General features: G+C 44.7%; 1 protein-coding gene across 2 annotated transcripts in view; it reads left to right on the top strand.

The window, feature by feature from the left end:
* Positions 1–24,845, top strand: part of RAB40C (RAB40C, member RAS oncogene family) — a 67,717-nt gene that overhangs the window by 22,425 nt on the left and 20,447 nt on the right. For both annotated transcript variants that reach the window (XM_005295573.5, XM_005295572.5), the window contains exons 3-4: positions 17,817–17,877; positions 22,392–22,452. In XM_005295573.5, coding sequence (XP_005295630.1) covers positions 17,817–17,877; positions 22,392–22,452 — 122 coding nt within the window. The remainder of the gene's footprint in view (positions 1–17,816; positions 17,878–22,391; positions 22,453–24,845) is intronic.

Below are 24,845 nucleotides of genomic sequence, written 5' to 3'. Positions count from 1 at the left end.
TTTTCTGGTCCTCATCTTGATTATGCTCTGCTTGACACCAGCACCTCAGTACAAAGCCAGGTAGCCTCCACACACCGCACAGTAATTCTAAGGCTAATACTCTGTAACCTCTAGTTCTTGTAATCTGAATAAAAGGCAGTGTTGAATTTGTGGAGAGTTATCCCTGGTTGCTCTATAATTTGCATTGGACAGAAAATAGTTAAATATAGCCTACATTAAAGCAGAAATTTAAAACTGAGAACAAGTGACTGCTACAGTGCTGTAGCCTTTTAGATATGCAGGAGGAGCTAGTTCAGATGAAGTTTGTTTTTAATAAGTACTCTTGTGGGAAAGGAGGGGAGAGAATTTTCAGCTGCTTGAATGTAGTGCATACAGTAAACGTACATTTCCCGAAGGATTCTGCCAAGGCATAGTACACCTCTCAAATGTGAGCATATATGCCTTTTGTTCCATCAATTGCTTGAGCTGTACACACTGTTTCCTTGCTCAAGTGATTTATTCCCAATTAGTGACAATATTATCAGAAATCTGAAGGAAAAGATCTAGTCTGTAACTCTCTGAAAATATAAAATTGTTCCCTCCTGTACACTTACTAATATACTGTTCAGTCCATTGTTTAAATGTCTCAATAGACTGGTCTTTCACTCCTGACCTTATGTACAGTCTAATCAATTTCACTGTTGGATAGCTGTAAAAACTTCCTAACCTAAATTCCTGTTTCTTAATTTCATCCAATTATTCCTAGTTAATTCCCACTGGATCATCTCAATTTCCTCTCTTCTCAATGTTTACTTGATTCAAATAGTTGTAGTCCTATGTCAATCTCTTCTTCCTCACTCCTTCAACTCCCAAATTGACCAGGACCCGAAGTGTGTATCATTAGCTCTTTTAATCTAGTCTCATTCATCAACCCAGTCTCCTGACTTTTGTTCTTTTCTGAATTCCCTTAAATTTGTCAACCTTTCTGCTAACGTGGTATGTAGAACTGAATGCAGTATTCCAGATGCTCCTGCTCCAGAGCCATATGTGGTAGAAGCAGGATTTGTCAAACCCTTTCATGGACCATATATTGTCGTCTGGTCTTATGTGCCAGCACTGCTACTGTCTCCTCCACCTGTGCCTGTAGCCAGACAGAGCGCCTGAGCATGGATGCCTCTACCCAGATCCTGGTGTGGTTTTGCAAAGACTGTAACTTGCAATTTCCACTTACTGATATCCAGGCTGCGGGGACCATCCAATGTGAGAGGTGCCTGCTGGTGGAATCTCTCAGGCAGCAGGTGGGAGAGCTACAGGAGGAGGTGGCTAGGTTGAGGAGCATCCGAATCCACGAGCAATTCCTCGACAGTGTCCATGTGGAGACAGCTGAGGTAGCTGTCCCAGTACACAGGACTGCTGATACACCACTGGTGGAGGAGGAGATGGCTCAGGGTGGACACTGGCAGCTGGTTACTTCTGGCAGCAGGCAGTGCTCCACCCTTGCTCCGAACCCTCCTGCCGTGGTTATAGGTAACCGTTATGCTCTTCTTGATACAGGAAAGAATGAATCACTCCCTACAGTAAAGGAGGAGAAGCCTCGTACCCCTAAGGCTGGAAAGTCTGCTGCCACCACTGCGAATAGGAAACGTAGGGTAGTGGTGGTCGGAGACTCTCTGCTGAGGGGGACGGAGGCACCCATCTGTCGCCCTGACATTTCATCTCGGGAGGTATGGTGCCTGCCGGGGGCCCATATCCGAGACGTTACGGAGGCATTGTCGAGGATTATCCAGCCCTCTGACTACTACCCCATGCTACTCATCCATGTGGGCACAAATGATACTGCGCGGTGTGACACTGAGCGGATCAAGAGTGACTACAGGGCTCTGGGAGTACGGGTGAAGGAGTTTGGAGCGCAGGTGGTATTCTCTTCAATTCTTCCTGTCAAAGGTAGGGGCCCGGGCAGAGACAGATGCATCATGGAGGTGAATGCCTGGCTGCGAAGATGGTGTCGCCAGGAGGGCTTTGGCTTCCTAGACCACGGGATGCTATTCGAGGAAGGACTGCTAGGCAGAGATGGCGTTCACCTTTCGAGGAGGGGAAAGACCCTATTCGGACACAGACTGGCTAATCTAGTGAGGAGGGCTTTAAACTAGGTTCGACGGGGACAGGTGAGCAAAGCCCACAGGTAAGTGGGGAACATGGAGACCGGGGAGATGGGTCGGAAACGAGAGGGAGTGTGGGCTATATTGGCAGAGAGAAAGAGTCAGGACAAAACTGGGAGGAAAGATCAAACCAGTATCTTAGATGCCTATATACAAATGCGAGAAGTATGGGGAATAAGCAGGAAGAACTGGAAGTGCTAATAAATAAATACAACTATGACATTGTTGGCATCACTGAAACTTGGTGGGATAATACACATGATTGGAATGTTGGTGTGGATGGGTACAGCTTGCTCAGGAAGGATAGACAGGGGAAAAAGGGAGGAGGTGTTGCCTTATATATTAAAAACGTACACACTTGGACTGAGGTAGAGATGGACATAGGAGACGGAAGTGTTGAGAGTCTCTGGGTTAGGCTAAAAGGGGCAAAAAACAAGGGAGATGTCATGCTAGGAGTCTACTACAGGCCACCTAACCAGGTGGAAGAGGTGGATGAGGCTTTTTTCAAGCAACTAACAAAATCATCCAAAGCCCAAGATTTGGTGGTGATGGGGGACTTCAACTATCCGGATATATGTTGGGAAAATAACACAGCGGGGCACAGACTATCCAACAAATTCTTGGACTGCATTGGAGACAACTTTTTATTTCAGAAGGTTGAAAAAGCTACTGGGGGGAAGCTGTTCTAGACTTGATTTTAACAAATAGGGAGGAACTCGTTGAGAATGTGAAAGTAGAAGGCAGCCTGGGTGAAAGTGATCATGAAATCATAGAGTTTGCAATTCTAAGGAAGGGTAGAAGGGAGAACAGCAAAATAGAGACAATGGATTTCAGGAAGGCAGATTTTGGGAAGCTCCGAGAGCTGATAGGTAAGGTCCCATGGGAATCAAGACTGAGGGGAAAAACAACTGAGGAGAGTTGGCAGTTTTTCAAAGGGACACTATTAAGGGCCCAAAAGCAAGCTATTCCGCTGGTTAGGAAAGATAGAAAATGTGGCAAAAGACCACCTTGGCTTAACCACGAGATCTTGCACGATCTAAAAAATAAAAAGGAGTCATATAAAAAGTGGAAACTAGGACAGATTACAAAGGATGAATATAGGCAAACAACACAGGAATGCAGGGGCAAGATTAGAAAGGCAAAGGCACAAAATGAGCTCAAACTAGCTACAGGAATAAAAGGAAACAAGAAGACTTTTTATCAATACATTAGAAGCAAGAGGAAGACCAAAGACAGGGTAGGCCCACTGCTTAGTGAAGAGGGAGAAACAGTAACAGGAAACTTGGAAATGGCAGAGATGCTTAATGACTTCTTTGTTTCGGTCTTCACCGAGAAGTCTGAAGGAATGCCTAACATAGTGAATGCTAATGGGAAGGGGGTAGGTTTAGCGGATAAAATAAAAAAAGAACAAGTTAAAAATCACTTAGAAAAGTTAGATGCCTGCAAGTCACCCGGGCCTGATGAAATGCATCCTAGAATACTCAAGGAGCTAATAGAGGAGGTATCTGAGCCTCTAGCTATTATCTTTGGAAAGTCATGGGAGACAGGAGAGATTCCAGAAGACTGGAAAAGGGCAAATATAGTGCCCATCTATAAAAAGGGAAATAAAAACAACCCAGGAAACTACAGACCAGTGAGTTTAACTTCTGTGCCAGGGAAGATAATGGAGCAAGTAATTAAGGAAATAATCTGCAAACACTTGGAAGGTGGTAAGGTGATAGGGAACAGCCAGCATGGATTTGTGAAGAACAAATCATGTCAAACCAATCTGATAGCTTTCTTTGATAGGATAACGAGCCTTGTGGATAAGGGTGAAGCAGTGGATGTGGTATACCTAGACTTTAGTAAGGCATTTGATACGGTCTCGCATGATATTCTTATCGATAAACTAGGCAAATACAATTTAGATGGGGCTACTATAAGGTGGGTGCATAACTGGCTGGATAACCGTACTCAGAGAGTTGTTATTAATGGTTCCCAATCCTGCTGGAAAGGCGTAACGAGTGGGGTACCGCAGGGGTCTGTTTTGGGACCGGCTCTGTTCAATATCTTCATCAACGACTTAGATATTGGCATAGAAAGTACGCTTATTAAGTTTGCGGATGATACCAAACTGGGAGGGATTGCAACTACTTTGGAGGACAGGGTCATAATTCAAAATGATCTGGACAAATTGGAGAAATGGTCTGAGTTAAACAGGATGAAGTTTAACAAAGACAAATGCAAAGTGCTCCACTTAGGAAGGAAAAATCAATTTCACACATACAGAATGGGAAATGACTGTCTAGGAAGGAATACGGCAGAAAGGGATCTAGGGTTTATAGTGGACCACAAGCTAAATATGAGTCAACAGTGTGATGCTGTTGCAAAAAAAGCAAACATGATTCTGGGATGTATTAAAAGGTGTGTTGTGAGCAAGACACGAGAAGTCATTCTTCCGCTCTACTCTGCTCTGGTTAGGCCCCAGCTGGAGTATTGTGTCCAGTTCTGGGCGCCGCATTTTAAAAAAGATGTGGAGAAATTGGAAAGGGTCCAAAGAAGAGCAACAAGAATGATTAAAGGTCTTGAGAACATGACCTATGAAGGAAGGCTGAAAGAACTGGGTTTGTTTAGTTTGGAAAAGAGAAGACTGAGAGGGGACATGATAGCAGTTTTCAGGTATCTAAAAGGGTGTCATAAGGAGGAGGGAGAGAACTTGTTCACCTTAGCCTCTAAGGATAGAACCAGAAACAATGGGTTTAAATTGCAGCAAGGGAGGTCTAGGTTGGACATTAGGAAAAAGTTCCTAACTGTCAGGGTGGTTAAACACTGGAACAAATTGCCTAGGGAGGTTGTGGAATCTCCGTCTCTGGAGATATTTAAGAGTAGGTTAGATAAATGTCTATCAGCGATGGTCTAGACAGTATTTGGTCCTGCCATGCGGGCAGGGGACTGGACTCGATGACCTCTCGAGGTCCCTTCCAGTCCTATAATCTATGAATCTATGGCTGCTTCCGCTCCCATTTGCAATCAGATGGGCTGCCACTTTCCCTGTTCGCTGTCAAATCATATAACGTTTGTGACAACTACAGAAACTACCTACAGGGAAAAGTTACATCAGGAAAGTATGTGTAGCTGCTTTAGTGCACTAAGTGTCCTTTTTATAATCTCCCATGTATACTCTATCTGTTCTAGAAACCAGGAGTTTTTGTACCATGTGACCAGCCAGTTTCCCATGGATCACCAGTTGTCCACAGGCCACAGTTTAGGAAACTCTGTCTTAACTTCCTGCTTCGTGACGTTCCAATGGAGCCCCAAATTGCATTGGTTTCTTGCTGTCACACACCTAACATGCTCGCTATTATTTTTTGGGCTCTAGGGCTAGAAATTAGGCTTTTCTCTCCCATAGAATCTTTGAAATTGCAAACCACGCTATATGGAAAGTCTCTCTTCCAAAAATGTGACTATCTACTTTCTGTTCATATTTCTGATTTCCCTAGCTGCTCTCTTGTATGTGTCCTCCCTGAGACTGACAGTATCTCCCATCTTAAGGATGTGAATTTTAGTAACATTTCAGATGTTCATGAAACCTTCAGTAGAGATCTAACTTGAATCCCTGTTTGTGCCCCACTTGGCATTTCCCCCAACTTGATATATCGCTACTTTTTTTACAGTTGTACTGCAAGTTTTGACTCTAAAGAAATTTTTGTAACACTATCAAATCTATATAATGTTCCTTTTAACCTCTAATTCTGTTGTTCAGGTCAGGGGGTAATAATGGGAGAACTGTCAAGGCTTACTGATTATAAACCTGTCCTTACTGATCACAATTCCATTAACTAGATGTTCAGAGACTTTCCCATTTGTTTCATTGTATGGTGCATGCCTCAGAGTTTACCCTTAGACAGATGTATTCTGTGAATATATTCCTTGTAGTGATGAATTCAGGTAGCTTGTGGTCACTGGTAGCAATTTTCCATGTGACTCTGAATCAGTTCTTCCTTGTAAGAAAAAAATAGATCCAGGATCGCTTATCCTTTGTGATCCAGAAAGTATGGAATCCCAACGTTTTCTTTGTGATTTTAGCTCTTTGCATGTTTGATTTTATGTTAACATGGTTGGGTATCTGAGTAGGTTTAAAACAAAACAGAGGAAATAAAACATAACTATGTTTAATGGAGAGTTTGGTCCAGAAATCCTTTCTTCTTCCAGTGCTAATGGTCTGTACCAAGGACCCACTGTCACTCTTATTTTCATACCTTCCTGGGAATTTCCCCATACTCTTAACTGCAGAATGGTAGCTCATTGGCATTGTAAATATTAATAACATAACTATCCTGTCTAAGCAAAGTTCAGAGACACAAGGTGGGTGAGGTAATATCTTTTATTGGACCAACTTCTGTTGGTGAGAGCTTGTCTCAAAAGCTTGTCTCTCTCTCACCAACAGAAGTTGGTCCAATAAAAGATATTACCTCACCCACCTTGTCTCTAATATCCTGGGAAGGACATGGCTACAGCAACACTGCATGAGCAAAGTTCAATCATCTATATTCTTCTTACCCAGTGTCTCTTCCTCCTTTGCAGCAGAGCACTGCCACAGCATCTCTTGTTTCCTCTTGTGACTGAGACTACTAGATGGATTGTGAGGCAAGGATAATACATCCCAGTGCATCTGATTCCTTCTCCAGAGGCTCAGTGGGCTAGCCACATGTTGTTCATTAGTCTTTGCCAGCTGAGAGTCCAAATCCATTCCAGTAGCTGTCTCTAGAGTCCTGGAGTCGTGCACCTTCTGCTCTAATTATGTCTGCTGTTTAGAACTAGCAGATTGCTGTTTAGAGAGCCATACGAGCAAGACTAGGTTACAGAATTCTACTTAGCTTACCTTATTTCCCATCTGCTTACTGATGCTCTGAAAGGAGTCGTCCTTTGCTCTTCTATGGAGGGTAGAACAATGAAGCTTTAAAATGTTGACCCTATATAAGATAAAATCAAATGGGCAAATTGAATTTTCCCCTTCTTGATATCTAACTGAGCTAAAACGAATAATAGCTTATTTATGAAGCTCAACTATTCTTATTTTGCAGATGGTGTCTTTGTATAACACTTTGAAATCTACTTGTGAAAAGTGATATGTAGGACTTAGGCTTTTTATTTTTTAATGAATTTTAGCAGAGATGTTTCTTTTGGTTTTGGCTTTTTTTTTTTTTTTTTTTTGCTAGAGCAAAAATTTTATTAAATAAACTACTATGAAGACAAGATTCACCAGCCCCTGAGCGGTAAAAAAGCGTATATATGAACATATGTAATGAAGCATTTCAGATCAACGTACAATTCATGCAACAAATATACATACATACATACATACATACATCTCTAGCAACAAATGACTAAGAATTTCTGGGACGAAAGCAAGCATATGTTAAAGCTATAAATAAGCCAGTACAAGGAGGATTTGTCATTGTGTTTTTGGGGTGGGGTTTTGGGGATTATTTTCTTTGGTCCAGAACATCATGATAGCTAAGAGCCTCTCCAGGCCCAGGCTTATGGATAGATAAGCTATAAAGCCTTTTCCATTTTGCTCAAAGAAACTTCAGGCTATGGCAGCATTCAAACACTGTGCTGTAATTGTTTGTTACAATGTTTTGTAGACTGATTATAGGCAGTGTGGTCCTGTAGATCAAGCATGGAGACCACCGTTCATTTACTCTTAATTTGGCATGTGCATAGTTGTCTAGCCAAGCGATGGCATCTTCAGTGACATGATGCAGTTCTTCTAGGCCACGGCTGAACCTAGTCAGCAGGCATTCATCGACAATGTGCATCGTCGTCTGTATTGCGCCGCAGCTGCACAAAGGGCTGTCACGAAAGCCCCAGCGATACTGGTTAGCTGCACAGAGATCTTGCCTGGTCCAAAACCTGTTCAACAGGAACCATTGGCGAGGGGGCAGGTCAAAATCAGGCAGGAAAATTGTGGGGTCGTCAATGAGGGACTGGTTGCTTACTCTATGAGCTTGTCTAAGTCACTTCACCTCTATGCATGTTTCCCTGTCTGTAAAATTATATTTGCCCTCCTCTGTAAACATGCTGTGTAGATATAAGTGGGAAGTATTACCTAGGGCTATTAGCCTTCAGGGACTGGCTTAGCACAGCCCTTGAGGGAGGGAAGAACAATCTGTTCACATTGATCCAAAAAAAGCACTATCATGCTGCTAGTCACAGTCATGTTTAAACAGTGATATAGTGTTGTTCTGATTCTATTGTGAATAGGGCTTCCAGGATGATGTACAAAGGAGAAAAAGGGCATGCACTCTTTTCTACTGCTCTGGCCGTAGACTTGGACAAAAACCTTTTCAGTCCTAAAAGTTTAATATGACTTTAAAAAAAAAAAAAAAAAGGGAAGAGGACCATTGCCAGGTCCCTGTAATAAGAAGCAGTAAAGGCTTGGCAATGCCAATTCAACAACAAAATCGTTTGTAGTACACCTTTTAAAGCATCCTAAGTTTTAAGCATCCTAACTGCCCCCCAGGACCCTACCCAACTCGCCCTGCTCCCTGTCCCCTTACTGCCCTGACCCCATCCACCACCACCACCACCATCCCAACAGACCTCCAGAACTCCCACGCCTACCCAACCCCCTCCTCCCCATCCCCTGACCGCCCCCCCCAGAACCTCTGCCCGATCCAACTCTCCCCCCAAGCCGCTCCCTGTCCCTGGACTCCCTGCCCCTGCCTTATCCAGCCCACCCCCGGCCTCTTACTATGCCACTTGCCAGGACTGGGGCCCAGGCCAGAGCCGCGCCACGGGGCCGGAGCCACTTGGTTGGGGCCAGGCCGGAGCTGGATTGGGCTGCGCTGCGCCTCCCTGGAGCTCTCCTCGCGCCCCCACCCCAGCTTACCTGCCACTGCTTGTTTCCAGGCTTCCCGCGCGAACATCTGATTCGCGGGAAGCAGGGGAGGGGGGAGGAGAAGGGGGCGGAGCATTCAGGGGAGGAGAGGGAGGTGAGATGAGGTGAGTTTGGGCCGGGGGCGGGGTGGTCAGCTGCCGGAGCTTGGGAACCGGCTCCAGCTCACCACTGGGCGCGGGGCCCTCTTAGGCGCAGATCCCGAATCAGGGGAGTCGGCCTAAAGCCAGCCCTGCTGCAATTTATGACTGATCCCGCTCTCCTGAAGGTGGCTGCATTTTCCCATGAAAAATGCTGGCTTTAACTTTCCTTATAGCTAATGGATGCTCTTATTGCAGAGAATCAAAACAAATCACATGGGTTTGGAATCCTTTAGGAGCAGGATCTGGAAGCTTCCATAATGCTAGTAATTCCTGGTCCACCTGAAAGTGCACCAGGGATTCAAAATTTACTACTCAAGGGGGAGGAATTAGGGTTGCCAACTTTCTAATTGCACAAAACTAAATACCTTTGCCCCACCCTGCCCCTTCCCCAAGGCTCCATCCCCACTCCCTCTGTCACTTGCTCTCCCCACCCTCACTCACTTTCACTGGGCTGGGGCAGGGGTGAGGGCTCTGGCTGGGGGAGTAGGCTCTGGGGTGGGGCCAGAAATGAGAGGTTCAGGATGCAGGAAGGGGCTCTGGCCTGGAGCCAGGGGGTTCAGACTGCAGGAGCAAGCTCAGGGCTGGGGCCGGAGGTTGGGGTACAGGAGGGGGCTCAGGGCTGGGGCAGGGTATTGGTGCGGGTGGGGGTTCAGGATGCAGGCTCCAGTCGGGCAGCGCTTACCTTAGGCGGCTCCCGGTCAGCAGTGCAGCAGGGCTAAGGCAGGGTCCACGCCTGCTCTGGCTCCACGCAGCTCCCAGAAGCAGCCAACATGTCCAGCTCCTAGGCGCAGCCAGGCGGCTCTGTGCAGTGTGTGGTATGAGTTGCCCATGCCCACAGGCGCCACCCCTGCAGCTCCTATTGCCTGCAGTTCCCGGCCAGTGGGAGCTGTGGAGCCGGCGCTCGGGGCGGGGGCAGCACGCAAAGCTTCCCTGATCACCCCTGCGCCTAGGGGCCCCAGGGACATGCCAGCTGCTTCTGGGACCTACACGGAGCCAAGGCAGGCAGGCAGCCTGATATGGTGATCTATTTCACCTTCAGTTACAGCATCTTATGCCAAATAGCTTTAGTTACTTACAAAATCTCAAGTTGGGCTAGTATCTAACAGGCTATAGTTGAGTTAGAAAGATTGCAGAAGAGCTAGAATGCACTCTGGCCTAGAGACAGCAGCTCACACGGGTTTTCCAGACTTCATCCATTGCAACATGTCCAAAATATTTTCATCAAGATATTAAGTGATCTCGTGCTCAACCAACAAAAAGACAAATAAGCCCTACATCAGAATATATTTTTCTTAGTATTGTGCATCCTGAGGGTAGGACAAGGTTACCTAGCCTATGGGACTAACTCTTTCATAGATATTGCATATGCCACAATAGTAGCAAGTATGGGCCTCCTTAGTAGATATAATAATAATAATTAATGAAGATATCCCATCTCCTAGAGCTGGAAGGGACCTTGAAAGGTCATCAAGTCCAGCTCTGCCTTCACTAGCAGGACCAAGTACTGATTTTGCCCCAGATCCCCAAGTGGCCCCCTCAAGGATTGAACTCACAACCCTGGGTATAGCAGGCCAATGCTCAAACCACTGAGCTATCCCTCCCACCCCTTGTTCGGCATGGAATTGAAACTAATTCTGGCTAACCTATGAGACCTCTATTTCAAAATGAGCTGTACTTTGCTACTGGTAGACTGTACATTCAAAGGGGGGGGGGAAACTCTGTAACCACAATTTTTTAACTCTCTCAGAAATCAATTTCAAACTTTCTTTAGAAGCTGACAAATTAAACTGCAAAAAGACCCGAGAGAAGTATTGTCATGGCTGAGCAGTAGGTTGTCGCATTGCCAAAAGTTTCTGTGCGACAGTGGCATCTAGTGGCCGATGAACATGAAAATACTATGCCCTGACTCATCTCTCAGTTGCAAAATCAATGGGACAAAAAAGAAAAGCATAACCCTGCACACTTGAACTGCGGATCTGTTGTAGCAAATGTGCAGCGAATCAAGCATGACTCCACCTGGCTCACTTGTCTGTTCTAGCCTGGTGCTTTCAATGGGGAGCAAACTCCTGATAGCTGTAGTTAGACACATACTGCCTAAGGGAATGTCTCTGCTCTAATTAAAACATGTATAATCTTTTAAAATTAAAATGGTAACTATTGATTATGGGTGAGTGTGATGTGTGTATCGGCTTCAGAAGGGAATGCGGTAGTATGTACCGGTAAATGTATTCATGGAATCATAGACTTTAAGGTCAGAAGGGACCATTATGATCATCTAGTCCGACTTCCTGTACAACGCAGGCCACAGATCCACTCCTGTAACAAACCCCTAACCTATGTCTGAGCTATTGAAGTCCTCAAATCATGGTTTAAAGACTTCAAGGTACAGAAAATCCTCCAGCAAGTGACCCGTGCCCCACGCTGCAGAGGAAGGTGAAAACCTCCCAGGGCTCTGCCAATCTGCCCTGGAGGAAAATTCCTTCCCGACCCCAAATATGACGATCAGCTAAACCCTGAATATGTGGGCAAGACTCACCAGCCAGACACCCAGGAAAAAAATCTCTGTAGTAACTCAGATCCCACACCATTTAACATCCCATCACAGGCCATTGGACATATTTGCCACTAATAGTCAAAGATCAATTAATTGACAAAATTAGGTTGTCCCATCATACCATCCCTTCCATATACTTATCAAGCTTAGTCTTGAAACCAGATATAGCTTTTGCCTCCACTGCTCCCCTTGGAAGGCTATTCCAGAACTTCACTCTACTGATGGTTAGAAACCTTTGTTTAATTTAAAATCTAAACTTCCTGATGGCCAGTTTATATCCATTTGTTCTTGTGTCCACATTGGTACTTAGCTTAAATAATTCCTCTCCCTCCCTGGTATTTATCCCTCTGATATATTATAGAGAGCAATCATATCTCCCCTCAGCCTTCAAGGACATAAAATGCACAATCTCACAGGCTAACGCTCTTGAAAGAACCTTATTGAGTGCTATAGGCCAGACCTGTACAGCTCTGTGCATATGTACGTGTTTTTTCAAATGACACCTCTGAAATGTTGCCATTGCATATAACATATATTTCCCCACCCCCATTAACAATGATCAGGTACGTTTAGCATGGTGTTGATACAGGATGAGGAAATTTCGTGACTGCCAGTCATGATTAGTGGTAAGGTCAGCAAGAGAACTTGAATCTATGCAAGCTGTAGTGGTGGTTCAGTTTACCAAGTCTCAAGTTACCAGTTAAAATATATTTGATGTCTAAATACTAATAGAAAAGTCTAGCAGATATAGAAGTGTCTTGATTTTAACTTGGTCTAATACAAATTCCTGACTTCTCAAACTTGCGGGGTGCTGTGATAGTGGTCAATGGGTGTGGCTGGTATACAACCTTAAATGCCATTTCCCTTTCCAGCACTTAAATACCAAGGAATAAGCACCATAGAAAAATATATGGGCTGCCTTTAGGAGTTAACTAAACTGTTGTAAACAGAAATTATTGGGCAGCTGCCTGAAACTTTAAGTGCAGAGTTGGAGGCAGACTTGATGCTTTCCTTGCTGTGCACCATTGCATAAGACATTTAAAATTAGACTGAGCAAAGCACTAGAAATACTCTAGGGACCCTTCCTCTGTTGGCAGGAATGGGACTCCCATCGCCTAAAAAAGAGAGGAAACAGTCTAATGTCTGGTCTGATTCTATTTTAGTACAGTCTTAGGAGAGTGCTGTCACATTGTTCACCAGCTAGATCCCTGTTACACATTTGTTTTTTCTATTTTACTTGTTTTAATGAGTGAGACTGCCATTTGCCTAGAGTCAGGCTTAGTGGGAGCAGGTGCTCTGAGCTTCTGCTACACGGCTTTGCCAATGTACCTCTATCATGGCCCATTCTTTCAATTCTCTGCTTGAGTGAGGCCCGGACTGCCAGCTGTGTCTGAGCAGTGTCTGAAGAGACTTGCGGGGGAGGGAATGCGGGCTAAAGTGAAACCCCCAAACTCAGTCATTTGAACAAAGGCTTTGAGGTGAAGGGCTACTGCTTTAACCCTCTGCCTCTATCTAAGCTTCTAACACACCCATGTCTGAAGTAGGAGTGCAAGAGGCTGCTAGGTAACCTCCTGATAGAGATGTTTGCCCACTGCTTAATGCTTTTATTGTAGATGTGCCCATGCCCAAAGACCTTCTTAGTCTGTTTTGATTCTTTAAAGTACACAGACTGTTTTTACATAGTACTGCAGAAAGCACTGCTGCTATGACTAACCAGCATAAATTCACAACAGGGTAATTGCTGCCTGTTCAGAATGTACTAGGAATTTTTGTTCATGTACAGAGTAGGCGGCTAATGAAAGTGGAGACTACATATACCTTTTTTCTTCCTTTAATAGGCTTGTATTTTTGCGGTTTGTATTCAAGCCTGCATTATTCCACCCTCCCTGAGCCAATCAAGCACTGCTAGCTTTTAAAAGAAACAATAGCCAAGTGATTAGTTTCACCCTGGCAAAGGTATTTTGGAAGCACATGGCCTTTGCGCCCATAAGAATATGCTGCTATTCCCCGTAGTCAGCTTGGTTTAGCACTTTTACAAGTGTTCCATTAATTCAATTGAACGCTGGCACAGAGAGCTTTCCATCTGAGTGCTTTCCTCATGCAGAGAGCTGTGGCGCATGAAAAACAGCAGGGCACCTCTGTATGAAGCAGAGCCTCCAGGGGCATTGCAGCTGAAACAAGGCAGCATTCTTAATTAGTTCTGTCCCCCAACAGAACCCCCTCAGAGCAATGCTGTGTCTGGGGTGGTCAGTGTTCCATTAAGGGATATTTGGTTGGATGTTTTCTTACAGTGTCTTTCCTTTATGGGAGGGAGCAATCACCAGCATTAATGCAGGGACTGGACTGACTGACCTCAAGTAGCTTGTGGATTGGGACTCTAGAGATCTTTATCTATGGAAGTAAATCCAGATCGGTGGCTTGTCTTAAGGTGAAGCTAAAATATAAACTGTACGTACTGTGTGATTAAGTACTGGAAATAGCTGGAATTCAAGATAACTATCTTTATGGCTTTTTATAGCCCCCCAATCAGAGCTCAACTTTAACTTTTCATCAGTAGAAATCGGATGGCTGGGTGGGATATTTGCTTTATTAACCAATCTTGTAGCTATTAATAGGTTATTGGGCAAGGACTTTTGTTGCAGGAGAGAGGAAATGTACTTGGTAACTTGACAGCTGGCTGTTTTTTAATTCCAGACTTGAGAAATCTAGCTGGAGGGGAAGAAAAGGTTAAGCCTTAACATGGTAGGTTGTGTCTGTGAAGATGGCACTCTGCTTGGTTAAACAGTGTTGGACTGTAGCCTAAGCTCTCTTTACAGCACTGCCACTGGGAATGTAAACTTCACTACACTCCTGGCTCCCTAAATCCAGAGCACTGAAAAGCACACCTGAAGCTACCTGGCTTTGTGGGGTGCACTCTGTTCCCCACATACCTGTGGTGTGATGAACAGCATGTTAGCTAGTTTTAAAAGGGGGTGTGCTCACTAGGAATGTTGTAGCCTTTTCCATCCAACCTCTTTGGAAGGAGATCCAGCTTCTCTGAAACTGAGGCAGACGGCAAGCAGACTGGCTCCCTGATTTTTAACAAAAATCCTTGTTTATCCAGAAGTTTTCAAACACCTTCAAATAAATGGGACTTAACTGTTAACATGGCCTACGTCAGGAACTTTTTTGGTATTTCTATGCTGTTAAGCCTACAGCTCAATAGAATTCTGGTTCAGATTTTTAGCAAAATTTATAAACTGTCCTACTTCAGACTGATCCTTTTCCAAGCGTCTCTAGAGGAAGAGTGCTCATTGCCCTACTTGACCCAAATAGCATACGAGTCACATGGTTCATCTTAGACTAACAACTTTCACTTCCAAGTGACTAAACTTTGAAGAGTTTAAACAATGTTTGTGTTGTAGTCTAGGTATTGTGAACACCTCCTACTGGTGAGTTCTTAAAACTTAAACAAGGAGCAGGCAAGGTGAAATGGTATTGCCACCTGGGCAATGCATGAATAGCCTGGAAAAACACTCTTCCACAGAAATCTGGGAAAGCATAACTTTGAATTGAGCTCCCCATTGTAAGGTGTCTTTGAACAGAAGAGATTCCTTTTTAAATGGATATCATTTTAAGACTTCATCAGTTAAGCAAATGAAAAAGAAACACAATTCCTAGTTGCATCAGCCACCACCAGTCCCTGACATTTACCTCTGACATTTACAAGACATGATAGGACTCTCCTACAACTATCCTCTCTGCAGAAACAAAGAAGCTGTGAGGTGCTGCAATACATTTCTGACTTCTCAGCAGATTTAGCAGGGGGAGTTTTTGGACTTGCCCCTTGTGGTTTGGAGCACGGTTCTCAAACTGATTTTGATGTAATGCTGTGTGTGTATATATATATATGTAGGTGATAAGGGAGGAGGTAACTGTTCTTCTAATACAGTGAAATTTGAGATAGTGCCTTTGTCACGAAGTCTGACTTATTTTTTAGTGAGATAAGAACTCATTTTTCTTATAAGTACATTTGCTATATATAGTAGGTTCTCTAAGAATATTCAGTTCTGTTGCATGCTCCAGTCTCATCTTTTTGAACATGGAATCAGTCTCCATGGTGAACCTCTCAGCATCAATTTTAGATCATAGTTCCACTTAGTGGAAGTTGCAGGAGGTGATGTTCTTTCACTGAAAGGAAGATTCTTGGTTCTCAGGCTAAATAAATTAAAAGCGCCTTTGATGTAAAGTTGCCAACTCTCCAGTTAATCAGTGTAAAAGCTTGAACTTAATACTCAGCACTGCCATTCAGGGTAGTGCTACAAGTCAATAAATTCCATGTAACCAGGATCTTCAGTTTTTTCTTGAAGACTGGAAGACCTGGTGTGATGTTGCAGTCTATATGATTTTATAAAAATATGCTAATGAGTGAATATAATGTAACTGGAATATGCTTCATGCAAAAGGTCTCTTGTAAGTATCATTACAAAGCTTATAATCTACTGAGTGTGTTCATCCTGTTTGTATAAATGTATCTCTCTTGTATCTGAAACTAGAAATATGAAATATAACTGAGGTCCTATTGTAATTATGCAAAGTGTGGGCAATTAATGGTGGTTTGGAATCTTGATGGCTCCCATCAACCAGGACAATTGACTGGATGGCTCTGTTTGCAGGCAAGCCTTCCTGTGAGTCAGGCTGGGAGGAATGAAGGCTTGGGGGTCTTACAGTGACGTGATCATGTCACCTGAACTGGAATCCATCTTTAACCTGGTGCTTTTCCAGTGAGGAGGGGTGGGAACCCAGAGGGACAAAGGATTCCCACCTTATGCAAAAGATATATATATATATATAAGTGGGTGGAACAGAACAAAGGGGCAGCCATCATGAGAAATCCCCTAGCTACCATCTGAGCTGTACCAAGAACTGTACCAGGGTAACGGATTGTGCCCAGACTAGGAAGGTGTCCAGTCTGAGAAAAGAAACTTAATGAAACATCTCTAAGGGTGAGTTTTTAACCTGTATTCAGTTATATTACTGTATTAGATGTAGATTTGCGTGTTGTGTTTTATTTTATTTTATTTTATTTTACTTGGTAATTCACTTTGTTCTGTCTGTTACTACTTGGAACCACTTAAATCCTACTTTCTGTATTTAATAAAATCACTTTTTACTTATTAATTAACCCAGAGTATGTATTAATACCTGGGGAGGCAAACAGCTGTGCATCTCTATCAGTGTTATAGAGACAGGTTTCAGAGTAGCAGCCGTGTTAGTCTGTATCCACAAAAAGAACAGGAGTACTTGTGGCACCTTAGAGACTAACAAATTTATTAGAGCATAAGCTTTCGTGGACTACAGCCCACTTCTTCGGATGCATATAGAGTGAAACATATATTGAGGAGATATATGTGTGTATATATATGTTTCACTCTATATGCATCCGAAGAAGTGGGCTGTAGTCCACGAAAGCTTATGCTCTAATAAATTTGTTAGTCTCTAAGGTGCCACAAGTACTCCTGTTCTTTTAGTGTTATAGAGGGCGAACAATTTATGAGTTTACCTTGTATAAGCTTTATACAGGGTAAAATGGATTTATTTGGGTTTAGACCCCATTGAGAGTTGGGCATCTGAGTGTTAAAGACAAGAACACTTCTGTAAGCTGCTTTCAGTTAAGTCTGCAGCTTTGGGGCAAGAAATTCAGACCTTGTGTGTGGGTTTGCAGCAAACTAGCGAGTCTGGCTCAAACCAGGCAGGGCACTGAAGTCCTAAGCTGACTGCAGGAAAGTAGGGGCAGTAGGTCTTGGCCCATCAGGTGGCAGCTTCCAAGGGGGATTCTGTGATTCAACCCGTCACACCTGGATACGATGAAAAGGGTTAAACATGGTTGGGGGAAGGGTAATTCTTGCATCAAAGAAAGTGCTTTCCAGTGGAGCTACTTGAGTGATCACTCTTCTACTTCCAAGCACTCCATCTGTACTTGATAGTGTATTGGGATGAAGCAGCATCTTCTATGGTTCAAAGGTTTGCAGAACTGTCAGCAGCTGGGGAAAGTAGATTGCATGTTTGTGTCTCTAAAGACCCGCTCAGTGTTTGTTCAGCTTTTGTTGGTTTCTTTGCAGGAATTGACTACAAGACCACCACTATCTTGCTGGATGGCAGAAGGGTCAAGTTGGAACTCTGGTGAGTTTACGTTTCTAAGCTATCTTGGCAGCAAGCCCAGTGTCTCCGAACATGGTGAAGTCTCTGTGTGACTGGAGAGAGAATATAGATAGCTTTTGAAAGCATGCTTCAATTCACTTGTAATGCTTTTCATTAGAATCAGAGGGGTAGCCATGTTAGTCTATATCCACAAAAACAACGAGGAGTCTGGTGGCACCTTAAAGACTAACAGATTTATTTGGACATAAGCTTTTGTGGGTAAAAAACCCCACTTCTTCAGATGCATGGAGTGAAAATTACAGATGCAGGCATAAATATACTGACACATGAAGAGAAGGGAGTTACCTTACAACTGGAGAACCAGTGTTGACCAGGCCAATTCAGTCAGGGTCCACTCCCAATAACTGAGGAGGAGGTGTCAATACCAAGAGAGGGAAAATGGCTTTTGTAGTGAGCCAGCCACTCCCAATTCCTAGTCAAGCCCAAATTAATGGTGTTAAATTTGCAAATGAATTGTAGCTCTGCAGTTTCTTTTTGAAGTCTGTTTTTGAAGGGTTTTTTTGTTGAAGGATGGCTACTTTTAAATCTGTTATTGAATGTCCAGGGAGATTGAAGTGTTCTCCTACTGGCTTTTGTACGTTACCATTCCTGATGTCTGATTTGAGTCCATTTATTCTTTTATGTAGAGACTGTCTGGTTTGGCCAATGTACATGGCAGAGGGGCATTGCTGGCACATGATGGCATATATCACATTTAGTAAATGTGCAGGTGAATGAGCTGCACATGATGGTGTGGCTCATGTGGTTGGGTCTTCTGATGGTGTCGCTAGAGTAGATATGGGGACAGAGTAGGCAACAGGGTTTGTTACAGGGATTGGTTCCTGGGTTAGTGTTTCTGTGGTGTGTGTGTGTGTGTGTGTGTGTGTGTGTAGTTGCTGGTGAGTATTTGCTTCAGGTTGGGGGGCTGTCTGTAAGCGAGGACTGGCCTGCCTCCCAAGGTCTGTGAGAGTGAGGGACTGTTTTCCAAGATAGATTGTAGATCCTTGATGTGCTGGAGAGGTTTTAGCTGAGGGCTGTGAGTGATGGCCAGTAGGTGACTTCTGGGTACCCGTCTCGCGCTGTCAATCTGTTTCCTCACTTCCCCGGGTGAGTATTGTAGTTGTAAGAATGCTTGATAAAGATCTTGTAGGTGTTTGTCTCTGTCTGAGGGATTGGAGCAAATTCAGTTGTATCTTAGGGCTTGGCTGTAGACAATGGATCATGTGATGTGTCCTGGATGGAAGCTGGAGGCATGTAGGTAAGTATAGCAGTCAGTAGGTTTCCGGTATAGGGTGGTGTTTATGCAACTATCACTTATTTGCACTGTAGTGTCCAGGAAGTGGATCTCTTGTGTGGACTGGTCCAAGCTGAGGTTGATGGTGGGGTGGAAATTGTTGAAATCCACATGGAATTCTTCAAGGGCCGCCAGACTCCTCGTTCGTTCATTTCATTAGAATAACCTGGTGATGACCAGACCGTTTCCTGTTTAGTAAGTAGCACACCCAAAGAGAGAGCTGAAATGTTGCCGATATAATGTAGTGCTTTGCTGTGGTCCTGTTGAAAGCTTTGCACCCTTAGTTCATGAGATTTCAGTGCAATATAAAGATGACATACCTAATCTCCAGGCACAGTTTACGTAAGCTGCTTTGGTGCAATTAATGCCCCTCTTCATCATAGTAACTCACATTGCAGCATTAATACAGATCCTCTTTTCAGTGTGTGGCCCATGAAAATTTGGGATACATAACCAAAATTTTTTGTTAGCTGGATTCCCACACTGTAAAACTATAGTCAGCCTACACCATCTGCACACCCAGTCCCAGCAACAAGACCACCATCCTCTATTCCCAGTGTGGTCCTATTTGCTCCTCCTCCAGCATGTCACTCAATTCCCACACAACCTTCCTGCACTTAAAAAAAAAAAAAAAATCCTTTCAGATGCAATGCCTGGTTTCCCAAATCACACAGGGAAAGAACTACATGAGGGAAAGAAGGAAAGAAACCTGGTTGTGGGGCTCCACATCTGTTTCCAGAGAGCTGGCCCTGGATTTTGTTGGGTCCTGGCTTCCATCCTTTAGTTTAAGAGTTGGACAGAGGGGGAGCCCTATGATGAACAGGGAACAGACCCCAAAACTAAAAGGGCATAGACTGCATTCAATTTCTTGGGATCAAGGCTTACTGCAATAACATGACTCTGTAGCAGAGAACAATGAGAATGGAGTGTGATATTTGCATGAAGTGTCCTCGGTGGGAAGGTAGGAATTGCAAGACTGGATCAGACTTGTGGTCCATCTTGTCTAGTATCTTGCATCGGGGTCTGCACCAGGTGCTTCAGAGGAACGTGTAAGACCTGAGGCAGGAAGGTGAGGGGAATCTGCCCCCCATATAGGTCTCACCCTGATCTAATAGAGATTGACTTAAGCCCTGAAGTATGAGGTTTTAATACCCCTTCCACAAACCGTGTACCATTATGAAAACACTGGATATTTGAATCCTGTTAAGTTCTTGGACTCCACGTCCTGTTGCACTGAGTTCTGTAGTTCAATTACATGTGTGAAAAGATGTTTCCTTCTACTGGCTTTGAATTCCCCTTTTCGTTTGATTGACTGTCCCGTTGTTGTTATGCGACAGGGAGAACAGAAGTTCCCAATCTTCCTTTGCTGCTTATATAGATAGCAATCCCTATCTACCGTGTCCCCTCTTACTCCTCTTCTTTAAAAGGTAGCAGTCCTAGTCACTTCAGTAATTCTTCAGAGGAGAATTTTCCTAGACCTTTTGTCTTTTTGGTTGTCCATCTGTGAACCCCTCTAATCCTGAAATATCTTTTTGTAGATGCAATGAGCAGTACTGTACGCACTATCCAGATGAGGCCACACCTTTTGATTTATATAATGGCATTATAATAGTCTCCGAATTAATCACCATCCTACTCCTTATGCAATCGAATATTTTGTTTTTGTTTTGACCATAGCTGCCCATTAAGCAGAGGTCTACATTGAGCTCACAGTGATGCCCAGGTTCCATAATGTGACATTTCAAAGCTTAATCTGAGTGCAGTGCGGTGTTGAAACTTAAAGCACATCTGACTCTATCATGCAGCTGATGAGAGTCTGAAATTGAGTCTCTGGGAAACTTGATCCAGGGTGATCAGAATTCGCATTGCTTGTTGACGTGCACCTCCTAGATCAGTATCGAATGGACAACAGTGCGCTGTCTGGTTAGCCTGACCTCGGATTGCACTTCAGTAGACGCTGCTTAGATCACTGTGCTGTGCTCCAGCATAATCTCCCAGATGTCCACAAATGCTCATTGAAATTCTGTGTTTATTTAAAACTTGACATTAACTTAAAAGAATGACAAATAGAGTTGAGGTGTTTAGTGTCTGTAATGCACCCTGTCGTGCCTGTGTGCTGCAGAACATGCTGTACTGCTACGTGCTGTTCCCAAAGATGGTGTGCTGTGAAGTATCTGCACACATAGTGGCCAAGGAGGATTGGGTGTAAAGATCTCTCCTACAGCCAGAAAGGGTCATTGATACTCCTTCCCTTTAGTAAGGGCTTCTGAACTGATGAGCTCAAGAAGGACTCTCTCATTGGCCCTTATTTTTATTTAAACTTAAAAAAAAAAAAAAGGTAGGTTAAGTCTGCACCATTGCCAGAGAAGGGATTCCTAGCCCAGTCTCACTCGGAGCTGAGCCAAATTAAAGAGAAGATGCCTTGCTCTTTTGAATAGTGACTCGCTTTGTCTCTTGGTTCGTCATGGAGAGGGCTGCAGGTTTGTTGTGGATACGCTGATTTTCCTGTTTTGTCCATGACTTGTCTTTGTCTCTGTGACTCACCCTGCAGCGATTGCTCCTGTCCCACAGGGCTGGGCCTGGCTCTTCACTCTGTGTATGGTGACCTGGTGTGCAGGATCACAGCACCGCTCATGTTTGGCCCATCATCATGACGAGGGGGCAGCCAGGCCAAACCTGAGTGGTGCTGTGACCCTGTGTGCCACGTCACCATGCTCCGAATGGGGAGCCGCCTGCAGGGTGAGTGCAGGATGGGCTTGCTCTTCAGCCCCCTTGCTGCGACCCCTCCTTATCAATCACAGCATTGTCTATTAAAAATCCCCAAATCCATGATTTTTACTAAATTTACCATGACTGCTTTGTAATTTTTGATAAAAAAAATGCTGTGACAAATCACCAACCCTAATCATGGAGTAGTGCTGAGAAGGTGCAAATAGAGAACTGCTCCACAGGAAGGATGATGACTGCAGCAGGGGACTTCCTGGTATATCCTAAAGGTGGTCACCTACTGGGGAGGAAAAACTTTCCAAAATCATGTAAAAGTATCTTGCTGAGCAGCCAGGTACTATGCACGTACAGAGAGATCAGGTGTGACTCACTGATGGATTGGTTCGTACTTCAGTCTCCTGTCAGCAGTGTCAGTAGGGGGTTCTCCAGACTTGTCTGTCTAACTCTTCTCAATTTGTTGGATTTTCTGTTTCAGGGACACATCTGGCCAGGGGAGGTTCTGCACCATTTTCAGATCTTACTCCAGAGGTGCTCAGGTAAGCACTACCAGCAGTGCTACGCTGGACTGGGCCTGCTCACCATCAAAGTTCTCCAGACTAATGGGAAGCAAGTTAATGCCCAACAGCACCATCCAGCATCTCATGTTTCCCTTCCAATGTCCTGGCTCTGCCCTTCTGATCAGCATATGCACAAATGGGGGTGTCACAGGGCAGGACTCACCAGTGCGGCGCCTCCTGCTGGTCGTCCAGGGAATTAAGATTTCCAGCCTCCGGAATGCCCTCTGCAGGCCGGTGTCCCGCTTGCCACTGGGCCCGAGTCCCTCCTGGACCCCAGTGCCCCTTTCAGGCCAGGGTGCTGCCCCCTGGCAGTAGCCCCACAGATCTAGGTCTCCCCTCCCCGGGGAACCCCCACCCTCTGTACCCACCTCGCCTCAGACTATAGCTACTGCCAGTCTCGATCTAGCCCCTGTTCACTGGGGTAGACTGCAGTGTAAATGCCACTCATCACCGGCCAGGGGAGTTTGGACCTGCTGCCTCTGCCTACCCTTGGGCTACCCCTCTGCAACCCCAGTACCCTTTCCGGCCTTTAACAAGGCCTGCAGCCTGGGGGGTTTCCAGGCTGGAGCTCTCCCAGCTCCTCTAGCCATCCCCCAGCCCTGCTCCACTTTAGGTACTCTTTCTCAGCTCCCAGGCAGCCAGGCCATCCTCTCTCAGCAAGCTAGAGAGAGACTGTCTGCTCCTGGCCCACTGCCCTCTTGTAAGGGCCAGCTGGGCCCTATTGGGGTGTGGCCACATCTGAGGCTGCTTCCCCAATCAGCCTTTCCCCAGCCACAGCCCGCCCCAGGGCTGCTTTTAACCCCTCCGGGCAGGAGCAGGATGACTTTCTCCAAGGGGCTGACTTATGCTATTGGAGTGGAATACGAACAGTGCTCCACTATACTAGGTAGCACACTGTAGGTGTGCTGAAGCGGCATGGTTACTAGTATGGATCATGTGGGGCAGTCTTTGCACAGGATCTGGATTAGGTTTAGATTGGAGTTCAGGATTTTGGCTGAAAGCTGACTTGGGAAGCCTCAAATGACAGCAAACTCATGAGATCAGCTTTCCCTAGTCTGTGCCAGTTCCAGAAAATGAGCCTCTTCAGTTTATGTACTTGACCCAGGCCTTAAACGAGAAGGGCTGGTTCAGATCTGACATCTCAGTCCTTAAAACACGGGAGATGAAGGCTTAGAATGTTAATGCTGGGGGAATTTTACGCACAATATTTTAAAATTCTGCATATTTTATTTGTCAAAATAACACAATATTATCATTCCAGTTTCAATTATTTTGGTAATTTATTTCAAAATACCTGTCAACAAGTATGTCAACAATACAGACAACAGCAAAAAAGATTTCCCTCAGGAGTAGAGTTTTAACTTAGGCTGCTCATTTCTCTGGCCTAGAGGGGCTCTGGAAAATATCCCTCTGACTTCTTTTCAAGAACCAGTTGCTCTCTAAAGGCTCACTGACTGGACCAGTACATCTAGCAATTATCTAAGGCCTCCTCCTCTGAATTTCTGCCTCTTCAACTTAATCTCTCACTGTTTTTGGATTTCACTACCCACAGCTGTAAGCTACTTTTCTAGCTGGGAAGGCCATCGTGCCTTCTTTCCGTAGGACTTCCTACAAATATACTTGAGATCTAGACATGCGAGCACTAGACTGCATACCATGTGCGGTCTCCTCCAAGTGTCACATTTAGTTCTTGTACATACAAACTTCTAGTGTTGTGGATGGTTCTGTGGGTGCCTCTTTGGCTGCTGCTAACTCTATGGTTCTCTCAATGAGGAGCAGCAGCACTTAATGCTGTGATTTGTGGGGGGGGGGAAATGGGGGGGGGGCGGGGCACAGAGTTCAAGTACATGCACACCTAATACAATACAGGAACTTTAAGATTAACTCCCCTTCCTGCCTCTCAGCAAGTTCTGCCCCAAAGTTGCATTCCAGAGAGATCTAGAAGAACTTCACTCCTGGTAAAACATATGTAGTCAGGACAGGTCTTTGTCCCATCCAACTTCTGATGCCATGTGGTATTTTGATGATCAAATGAAATTTGATCAAAACTTTCAGTCCCAAATGGAGCATTTTCTTAGGCAGTAGCTTCCCTCCCTCCCCTATACAAGAGTGTTGGGTGTTTCCTTTGAATGGCAGAGTCTAGAACTGCTGGTGTTTGCACACATCCAACAATGCCTGCACCAGCACTCCACAGTGACCAATAAAAGCTTGAAAGTGTTTATCTATATGGAAAGTATGCCTCACTTACCTTCCCTGCATACCTTGCCACCAGGGAGCAGTCTGTGAGGAATGTGATTTTTAGCCCAGCCCTTACAGCTGATCTGGGTGGAGGGGGTCATTTTAGTGTAAACAAAGGACTGTGTGCAGGGATG

Source organism: Chrysemys picta, chromosome 10 (genome assembly GCF_011386835.1).
Source record: "Chrysemys picta bellii isolate R12L10 chromosome 10, ASM1138683v2, whole genome shotgun sequence".
NCBI classification, from domain to species: Eukaryota; Metazoa; Chordata; order Testudines; family Emydidae; genus Chrysemys; species Chrysemys picta.
This window is presented reverse-complemented; position numbering and strand designations above follow the sequence as displayed.